A 10,828-nucleotide genomic window follows, 5' to 3' on the forward strand; every position below is an offset into this window, starting at 1 on the left:
AGTGACATGGGCTTTCTGTCCCCACTTTCCTTGGTGGACGAAGGAAGGGGATTAGCTCCTCAGGAACTGTGACATGAAAAGCCGGCGCTGGAAACTTTAGGGCAGGATCTGTGCTAGGTATATGTTTATTTCATGTTGGTGACAATATGGAGGGCCTGTGACAATGACATCACACTCTGGTAGGTGAGCATTGTTGTTACGTGTCCAGTGTCACCAACAGATGCTGCTGCTCTTTCAACCTAGCTGTGCCTCCCTTAAATATTTTTCTTTTGGGGAGTGCAAATTTCCATGACTGAGCATGCTTGCAGTAAGTGCTGGTTGGCTGAGAGAAAGATTTTTTTGTTTTTGTTTTTTGTTCGTTTGGATTTTTTATTACTTTTTTATCTTCTTCTTCTTCTTCTTCTTCTTCTTCTTCTTCTTCTTCTTCTTCTTCTTCTTCTTCTTCTTCTTCTTCTTCTTCTTCTTCTTCTTCTTCTTCTTCTTCTTCTTCTTCTTCTTCTTCTTCTTCTTCTTCTTCTTCTTCTTCTTCTTCTTCTTCTTCTTCTTCTTCTTCTTCTTCTTCTTCTTCTTCTTCTTCTTCTTCTTCTTCTTCTTCTTCTTCTTCTTCTTCTTCTTCTTCCTCTTCCTCTTCTTCTTCTTCTCCTCCTTCTCCTCCTCCTCATCATCCTCCTTCTTCTTTCTCCTTCTCCTTCTCCTCCTCCTGCTCCTCCTCCTCCTCCTTCTCCTCTTTGTTTCTCCTTCTCCTTCTCCTTCTCTCTCTCTGAGAGAAGGATTGGTTAGAAATGCTTATTGCACTTCATTGCTACTTTGCAGAAATTTGCTGCTACTCTGAGGAAAAGTTACTGTCGCTTAAGACATGGTAGGACTGGGCTAAAATCCTCATTTTATAATGCAAGACTGAAAGAATGAAGGACCAGAGCAATAGAACTGCAAGACAGGTGTTTCCCTTGCAGTCAGCTGACCCAGGTTTGATCCCTGGCACCCCTCATGGTCCCCTGATCGCCGGAAGGAGTGACTCCTGAATGCAGAGCCAGAAGTAAGCCCAGAGCACTGCCAGATGTGGCCCCCCAAATAAACTAAAAGAATGAATACACAAAACGCTGTGTGTATTATTTAAAATGTATGTTTTATTTTTAATTGTTGTCTATAAAAATAATGTGATTAGTTCTGCCTTAGATCAATGAACTGTTGCTGGTTTTGCCAGTTCTCAGCTGTGTAAGGGTTGAAAGTCACTGGAGCACCCTCTTCCCTCCCAGCACCAGCCTGTCCCCAGTGAAGGAGGGTTTCTGCCCCTCTCCTCCTGGCAGGAGGAGGGCCACAGGAAGAGGGCAGCAAAGTGCCCGGGTTTCAAAAATAACAAAACAAGATGCCCATTTAAGTTTGAGGTTCAGATAGAAAAGAAACTGTACCTCCCAAATTTGTTGCTTATCTGACCTTCAGGTTGAACTGGTCTCCTATAGTTTGTGTGGCAACCCTTGTTTGCAATGTAAGAAAAAGTGAAGAGTCATTGAGTGAAGTATCCGGGCCGTCCAGCAGCACCGCAAGCCGGAGATTGCTCTGGACCCCAGACCAGGCCAACAACACCGGGGTGCCAGACGGAGAAGGTACAGCCAGCACGCCTTCTCCAGATGGAGCCCCGGCGACACTGAGCTTCTACTAACACGGCTCCGGTATGCGGGGCTGGGACATCTCCAAACCTTTCCTGATATACATAATATATGTTCAGGAATGGCTCCGCCACCCCTGAGCATCCATTATCCCAGAGGCACAGAAACCAATCTCAGAATGCAGCAGCTGCTGGCAGTTATACTCCTGGACTCTGAACTAAGCTACAGCCCCGTGCAGCCCCGGGAGGGGAAGGGTTTCTGTCCTTTGGCCTTTTCTCCCCTGGACAGCATGGCGACTGCCACTATTCAGAACCAATTGGACAGAGAGGTAGGAGTTTGCAGTGATGGGATGGGATGCATGGGGAATCTTGCGATGGGGGAGGCAGAACCGGCCCTGCCTCCTGCCCAAGTGAGACCCCAAGCGGTCGCCCATGTGCAGCTCCTCCACTCCTGAACAGCCATGATCCCAGCGCCATAGAAACCAATCTCAGAATGCAGCGGCTGCTGGCAGAAATACCTCTGGACTTAATACCAGAATTCCAAATCTGGGCAGCTGCTTTCACGACAGTGCAACATCATATGCTCTTTGTTATTGACAAGAGATAACATCCAATCTAATGATGCCATTCCGACAGGTCTGACTGTTGGGGGGAAAACTCCAAATAATGATAGTGAGTTTCCTGTTGAAAATTGAATGTAATCAAAGTAAGGAAAGAGTATAGTGAAAATCATCTGCCACACAGGCAGAGGGGGAGTGGGAGTGGGGGTGGGCTGGGGTTATTGGTGGTGGAACATGTGCACTGGTGAAGGGATGGGTGTTTGAGCATAGTGTGACTGAGACTCGATCCTAAAAGCCCTGTAACTGTTCTCACAGTAACTCAATTAAAAAATAAATTTAGAAAGCAGGGGGCGGCCATGGTGTCCAGCGGGGTTGGCGTGAGCGCCGCAGCCGGGGCAGGCGACGGCACAGACATGCCGGACAACGTGTGTGACTGGCTTCGGGGTGTCTACCACTTCGCCACCGATCGGAACGACTTCTGGAGGAACTTGATCCTTAATTTGGGACTTTTTGCTGCTGGAGTTTGGCTGGCCAGGAACTTGAGCGACAATGATTTAATGGCACCTCAGCCTGGGTGTAACCAAGAGGCACATGGAATCCCTGTAGAACCTTCCAAAGACAGCTCTACTCTGGATTTCCTGATGGCAGCTGATGTGATTCAGAGGGACCTTCCCAATTTCCTCCTCTTCCACGAGTCCAGTCAGAACTCCCTCCTCTTGGCAGCATTCAGGCTTCAGCTGCGGTGTTAACCTGTCTTGTGAAGTTCTGTAATGGTCCCCAAGTTTCTGGAGGGGTGCACTTTGATCTGATCTTGGATCTTATGTATGGTATTTAAACAATATTTGAAATAAAGACTGCATAGAGAGACAATAAATAAATTTTAAAAAAATTTAAAAAACAGCGAAGAGTCATTATTATGCTCCATAACTTCAAAGAGTAAACTAGAACTGGGGAAACTTAATTTTCTTTTTCTAAGATATTTGACTTTCAAAATGTAAGAAATTTTTTTTTCTTTTTGGGCCATACCCAGTGATACTTAGGGGTTGCTTCTGGCTCTCCACTCAGGGATCAGGGATGACTCTGGCGGTGCTCAGAGGACCATATGGGGTGCTGGGGCACGAGCTCGGGTCAGCCACATGCAAGGCAAACGCCCTACCCACTGTGCTATCACTCTGGCCCAACATAAGAAATGTTAAACTCATGGGCCAGAGTGATATGATAGTACAGCAGGTAGGATGTTTCCGTGCACGCAGCCGATAGAGGATTGATCCCCAGCATCCCATCTGCTCCCTGAGCCCCACCACTAATCAGCACTGCCAGGTGTGGCCCCAAAACAAAGAACATCCAAACAAGAGAAATTAAAAACCTAAGTGAAGAATGTGATAAATTGTTACATTTAAATGAAACTAATGTTTGTAAAGAATGTAGAGATGTTAAAATCCAGAAATACAAATATACATATATGTGTGTATGCATATAAAGTAGCAAAATAAAAGTCACCTGTAATCTTGTTTTTCGTAGATAATTATTATTCATTTATGGGCTATTTTCTTTTTTCTTTCTTTTTCTCTTTTATTTTTTAGTTTTTGGCCCCAAACCTTCAGTAGTCAGGGCATCCTCCTAGCTCTACACTCAGGAATCACTCTTGGTGAGGCTCGGAGGACCATATGGGATGTCAGGGTCAAACTCTGCTTGACCGTGTGCAAGGCAAGTGCCCTGACAGTGGAGCTATCACTTTGGCCCCTGAGGACTGTTTCCTTAGAGTTTGTATTCTATGGGAGATCATTTTGGAAAGTTAAAATGGGAACAAGTCTAAACTCAAAGCTGCTACTTAAGGAAAATAAGTATGTTCAACTTATTAACAGTTTTTTAATAGAAAATGATAGTATATAATTTCATGCAGTGAAGACCACCTCTGCTTTGCATGTTTCAAGGGGAAGAAAAGAGAAAAACAAAGAAAGAAAGAAAGAAAGAAAGAAAGAAAGAAAGAAAGAAAGAAAGAAAGAAAGAAAGAAAGAAAGAAAGAAAGAAAGAAAGAAAGAAAGCGAGAGAGAGAAAAGGAAGGAAGTTAGGAAGGAAGGAAGGAAGGAAGGAAGGAAGGAAGGAAGGAAGGAAGGAAGGAAGGAAGGAAGGAAGGAAGGAAGGAAGGAAGGAAGGAAGGAAGAAAAGAAAGAAAGGTTTTGGGGGAAGGGAGGAAAGGGAACTAAGACCCAGGTGGAAAGAATAGGGAAGTGGTAGTTGCACCATCCTTGCATCCCCAGGATAAATCCTAGCCGTGGTGTATCATCCTTTCGCTGTATCGTTGGTTTCAGTGTGATGCATGAGCAGGAAGTGGAGGGGAAGAGAGAGGAACACTCAGGAGTTGGGGTGAGAGAAGAGAGAGCAGCACAGGGAAAGAGAAGATGCTGCAATCGGAAGTGAGGGCTTGAGTGTTTGACCTAGTTAACCAGGGCAAAGGGAAAGAAAGGTGGAGAGAGATCTGAGTAAGTTGGCAGCTGCCAAGTTCAGGTCCCCCAAGAATCAATGAATAAACAGCAGGTTAAAGTGAAGTTTTGTTTGTTCTTGATGGATGGATAGCATGATCTGTGTACAGATCATGAGTGTACAAATTTAATGAATTTTCACAAGCACATTCAGGGTTCCACTACCCAGAACAGGAAAGGACGCTGTCAGCACCCTATGCCTTCTACTTCACCCCCAGGAAGGAGCACGCCAAAGTAACTACTATCCCAGCATTTACATCATTGATTGGTATTGTCTGCTTTTGGACCATACATCAATATTTATGCATAAATTAAGTGAGAGGATACTGTATCTACTCTTTGGGATCTGGCTTTTTTTTCTTCTTTTGCTTGTGAGATATATCAATAGTGCTCCAGGTGACAATAGTTTATTTTCATTAATAGTAAATTTTTCCTTTGCATGACCATACCACAATCCATTTTTGTTTGTTTGAAAATGCTTTCTTCTGCATCTATTGACATAACCATATAATTCTTAAAAGCAAATAACCACACAATTTATATAAGCAAGGAAAATGCTTTTTTCTGCATCTATTGATGTGACCATATAGTTTTTACTTTTCCTTGTATTGATATGATGTATTGCACTGATTGACTTGCATACATTAAACCATCCTTGCATCCCCAGGATAAATCCTAGCCATGGTGTATCATCCTTTCGCTGTATTGTTGGATTCAGTTGCTAATATTTGGTTGAGGATCTTTGCATCTGTGTTATCAGGGATATAGGTCTTAAGTTCCTCTTTTGTGCTGTCTGCTTTTGGTATCAGGATAATGTTTACCTCCCAGAAACTGTTTGGGAGTATTCTGACTGTAAATACTGATTAGTCCTCTGGACTCCCATGTTCACTCATTAAGAGTACAAATATGAACAATATAGAATGTAAGTATCATCCTTACTATAGTAGCTCACCTTTTAATTCTTTCTATGAATTCAGTGGTTTCTGTTGTTGAACAGATGTTCTTAATTATAGGATACTTTTTCCCCTTTAATGTTTTGTTAATTTTTTTTTTCTGTTTTAAATCATCTTTGTGTACTCCCAAGATTTTAAGACTTTTTTTTCTATGCTATACTCTAGAATTTTTGTTTATTTGTTTTTGGGCCACACCCAGCAATGCTCAGGGGTGACTCACAGCCCTGCACTCAGGAATCACTCCTGCTGGTGCTTGGAGGATTCTATGGGATGCCAGGAATCAAACCCTGGTCAGCCACAAGCAAGGCAAAAACCCTACCTGCTGTACTATCTCTCTGGCCCCTAGATGCTGGTTGTTCTTTAGTTTGTTTGTTTTTACCACTTTTCTTTTTCTTTTTGGGTCACACCTGGCGATGCACAGGGGTTACTCCTGGCCCTGCATCTCAGGAATTACTCCTGGTAGTGCTCAGGGGACCATATGGGATGCTGGGAATCGAACCCGGGTCGGCTGCGTGCAAGGCAAACGCCCAACCCACTGTGCAATTACTCCAGCCCCAGTTTTTACCACTTTTTATATTTACATAAAAACCTATGTGCAATTGATTTTTGAGCACGGAAGTATATGAGTCAAGATTAGGTTTTTTTCTCCACATGAATATCTGATTGATTTGGCATCACTTACTGAAAAATCACCATTTCCCCACATTATCTCGGTGTTGTAAATCAAGTTTAGGCTGAGTCTGTTTCAATTACATGCTTGAATAGCTAAAAGTAGATGTGAATTAAGCACTAAGAAATACAGGAAAGTGATGATCAACACATGGGGAATATTAATAAAGAAACAGAAATCATACAGAAAGGAAAACAAAGTCTGGAGCTGAGAATCACAGTAACTGGGATCTTCACTGGAGAATTCCAACATCATACTTGCATAGGCAGAATGAACCAGTGAACTTAGATATGGGACACTTACAATTACTTATTTCTATGAGCAGAGAGAAAAGTAAAAAATAAAGAACCTAAGAGGTTCAAATATACCAACATCTGTGTTATGGTAATACCAGAAGGAAAAAGCAAAAGGAAAAGGTAAAAATATTATGTGAAGAAGTCATGACAAAGATGCCCCAAATTTTATTAAAAGACATCAATCTATATGTATGCAAGAAACTCAAAGAATTCCAGAAATGATAAATGAAATTATTCATTCCTGGACACATTATAATAAAACCATAGAAAGAAAAAAGGCAAAAAGAACCTCAAGAGCAGGAGAAAAGAAACAACTTGTGTAGAAGGTAACTTCAACAAGACGAACAGTCTGTTACTCATGAATACCTTGAAGCTCAGAAGGCTGTGCTCAAACAAATAAGAACAAAACAGCAACAACAAAACAACCAAAAATTTTACATTTGTCAAGGCTTTTTGTCAAAGTGAGGGAGAAATAAGAAATTCCCCAATAAAAGCTGAGGGAACTTGTCACTTCTTGACCTGTTCTACAAGAAATGTTAACAGTATTATTACTTTAGGCATCAGTGCTAAAGGATTGTTGCTTCAGGATGTAATAAAAGACATTAGACAATACCTCAATGCCTTGACAAATTAAGTAACTGATAAAGACAACCATATAGGTATTATTATAATTTAGCCTTCTTAATTTTACATAGACATATAATCTAGTAGGAAACAACCGGGAATGTGGAAATACATGCATAAATCTCCAGTCAGATATTTATTTATTTTTTTGCTTTTTGGTCATACCCGGGCATTGCACAGGGGTTGCTCCTGGCTCGTGCACTCAGGAATTACTCCTGGCAGTGCTCAGGGGGCCATATGGGATTCTGGGTATCGAACCCAGGTCAGTGCATGCAAGGCAAAAGCCTACCTGCTGTGCTATTGCTCCAGCCCTAGGTCAATTTATTAAACAATTTTTATTAAGGCCTCATCATGTACAAAGTTATTCATAGTTGGACTTTAGACAGTTAATTTTTCACAAGAATGCCGAGGTCTCCAGACCCAGTAAAACCTCTTTCGGTGTGAGCAACTCCTCGCAGAATGTCTCCAGCCTGAGAACTAAGCTTCGGCCCCGTGCCCGCCCGGGAGGGGAAAGGTATCTCTCTCTCTCTCGCCTCTTTCTCTCCGGGGATGAAGGGCGCAGTGGCCGCCATGTTAAGACGACCACAGATTGGGTTTTCAAGCCTGCAATTATCTAATATCTGGAAGAAATCTCCCTGGACTCCTTGTTAAAGTACAGAAATTCAAAACCGCGCGGCCGCAGTAGCGGCCGCGCGACCTTATTTGTCTTCACAGTAGGTCTGAATCTAGTGGGGTACTCCTAACAACAATGGTGAGGTTTGTGTTGAAATATTGAATGTAACCAAAGTAAACGGAAAAAAAAATAAAAGAAAAGAAATACAGCTGCCCACAGAAACTAGAAAAAAAAAAAAAGAATGCCGAGGTCATTCCATGGGGAAAGAATGGGGTATTGGGACCACGGGAGAGCCACGTGCCAGAGAATAATGGTGCATCACACCCTACATTAAGGGAAAAAATAATTCAGAAAAATAAGAAATCCTAAATGTAAAATCAAAGTCCTAAGTGTAACAATGAAAACTTATAATCTTATCAGAAATATCAGAGGCAAATCTTCCTAAACTCAAGTTTCTGAATGGACTCTTACACCGGACAGCCAAAGAAAAAGCAACAAGTCTGCTTCATCAAAACGAAAAAAAAAACTTTTCTACTCTAAAGGATAGTATCAAGCGAGTTAAAAACCGGTTTCTAGAGCAAGAAAAAGTATCTGTAAGGATTTCTTGGTAAGGGTCTCGGGTCCAGCACATATAAGGTCTGGTGCTGACTCAGGCATACACTGTGCTTTGCATGCAATCACCCTGGGCTCTGTTCCTGGCACTGCCTGGTGCCCTGAGCATCACTGGAAGGAGCAACTCCTAAGCACCAATCTGGGAGTATCCCTCCCCTCCAGCACCACAAAATGTGGCCTGAAAACAATCCAAAAACTTGAGAATTAACAGACAAATAATTCTATTTAAAAATAAATACTTCTATTTTTCAAGAGGCTGCTAAGCATATGAAAAGATGCTCAATCATAGGGAAATGCATAACTAAATCACAGTGAGGACCACTTTGGACCAGCTGGAAGGGGTATTACAAGACAAACAAAGCAAAACTTAAAGACAGAAAATAGCAAGGGAAGGTGAGGATGCGAAGCCACGGGAAGCTTTGTGTGTTGCTGGAGGGGATGTAAAATAACGTGTTCTGGAAACGTTTGACAGCAACTCAGAAAGGCAAACGCAGAATTACCATGGGCTGCAGTAATTTGCTCCTAGGTATATGCTTGGATGAGTTGAAAACAGATATTCACCAAGTATTTGTATATGAATGTTCACACTTTGCAGAAGCAACTCAAATACCCACCAGTAAGCGAACAGATCAGTATAACTTTGGATTGCTGTGCAGTAGGACGGGATTCAGGCATCAGAATATGTGGCAGGCAGCAGGGATAGGACAGCAGGTAAGTGCTGCTTGCCTCGAATGCAGTTCATGTGGGTTTGATCCTGGGTCCCACGTATGGTTCCCTGACCTTCACCAGATGTGATTCCTGAGCACAAAGTCAGGAGAAAGCACCAATCACTGCCTGCTGTGGGTCAGAAAAAAACCCCCCAAATCCAAAAGAAGGATGGCTGCATGTGTCTGTGAATGTACTAAGCACTGTCATCCCGTTGTTCATCGATTTGCTCGAGCGGGCACCAGTAACATCTCCATTTTGAGACTTGTTGTTACTGTTTTTGGCATATCAAATACGCCACGGGTAGCTTGCCAGACTCGGCCGTGTGGGTGGGATACTCTCGGTAGCTTGCCGGGCTCTCCGAGAGGGGCGGAGGAATCGAACCTGGGTTGGCCGCGTGCAAGGCAAATGCCTTACCTGCTACAAACATTAAATTATGGGCTGGAAAGATGTATAAGGGCTCAGGCAGTTGCCCCAGTTTGGTCAAATCCATTTTGATCCCCTGTATTGCATATGATTTCCCCAGCAGCACTGGGAATGGCCCTAAGCACAGAGTTGGGGGAAGCCCTGGAGCACTGCTGGCTGGATGTGAAACACCCAACCCTCACTCCACCCACCCCCCAAAAAAAACCCAAATCACACAAAAAACAAACAAAAAGCATACTCAGGATCAAAGCATACTTTCAAAAATCATAGTCAGGATCAGAAGGGAAACCCATTCACTAACATCTTCTCTCGACTTCTTTCTCAGGAAGAAGATGATGAGAAAGTGGTGTCTAAGGGGATACATTTTTAAAAATTATTTATTTGGAATTCTGAATCAAATAGGAGTGAGTAGGGTCTTGCGAGCCTTAATCACGCAGAGACATTAATCATGAATCATGTGAACTCCAACCATTGTGTTCTGGGCCAGAGCCATAGGGAGGGTGTTTGCCTGGCATGCAGTCAGCCCGGGTTTGATACCCAGAATCCCATATGGTCCCCTGAGCACCACCACGAGTGATTCCTGAGTGCAGAAGCAGGTGTCACCTCTGAACATCCCCAGATGTGGCAAAAAAAAAAAATCTTGTTCTCTCTGCCCTCTAATTAGAGGAGAGGTAAGGATTATCCTACCTAACTATCTTGTATCACTACATCACTGTATCACTGTCATCCCGTTGTTCATCGATTTACTTGAGCGGGCACCAGTAAGGTCTCTATTCCTCCCAGCCCTGAGATTTAAGCAGACTCTCTTTACTCGTTTGTCCCAATGATTGGAGGCCCTTTGAAGGTCAGGGGAATGAAACCTATCGTTACTGTTTTTGGCATATCGAATATGCTACGGGTAGCTTGCCAGGCTCTGCCCCTGCAATCACTCTCTATGATTTGTTTCTTACCGTCTGAACTCCATCAAATATGATGTGGTAATTATGGAAAATGGGTAGGAAGTGTCTTATAATGTGTCAGTCCGGAAAGCAGCCTGGAGCGTGGCGGCAGATGGGTAGTAGAGGTCGGCTGCCGGAGCTGGGTCCCTTGGGACGGGGAGGATTCTCACCCACCCCCCTCTGGGGTGCCCCAAGTGAAAACAGCCTGGCTTGGAGTTCCCTATCTTAGGGGATACATTTTAGCAGGGTGATGGGTCAGGGGTGGGGGTGGGGGTTGGGAAAAGCCTTAAATCAAGGTGCTAATGCATTAGGTCAACTTCAGGATCTGAAGGAACGGTCCCT

General features: G+C 43.3%; 1 protein-coding gene and 1 pseudogene across 1 annotated transcript; one reads left to right on the plus strand and one right to left on the minus strand.

Annotated features, from left to right (window-relative positions):
- The first annotated feature begins 2,522 nt into the window (after positions 1-2,522).
- LOC101546604 (mitochondrial import receptor subunit TOM6 homolog) lies at positions 2,523-3,025 on the plus strand. The gene has a single exon (XM_055125698.1). It carries the CDS (start codon positions 2,523-2,525, stop codon positions 2,913-2,915), a length of 393 nt encoding a protein of 130 aa, XP_054981673.1. The 3' UTR covers positions 2,916-3,025.
- Positions 3,026-9,941: 6,916 nt separating this feature from the next.
- Positions 9,942-10,063, minus strand: LOC129402955 (U8 small nucleolar RNA; annotated as a pseudogene).
- Positions 10,064-10,828: the final 765 nt, after the last annotated feature.

Source organism: Sorex araneus, chromosome 2 (assembly GCF_027595985.1).
Source record: "Sorex araneus isolate mSorAra2 chromosome 2, mSorAra2.pri, whole genome shotgun sequence".
NCBI classification, from domain to species: domain Eukaryota; kingdom Metazoa; phylum Chordata; class Mammalia; order Eulipotyphla; family Soricidae; genus Sorex; species Sorex araneus.

Excerpts from the sequence above, each read along its gene's own strand:
- LOC101546604 (XM_055125698.1), top strand. The coding sequence starts at position 2,523 with ATGGTGTCCAGCGGGGTTGGCGTGAGCGCCGCAGCCGGGGCAGGCGAC.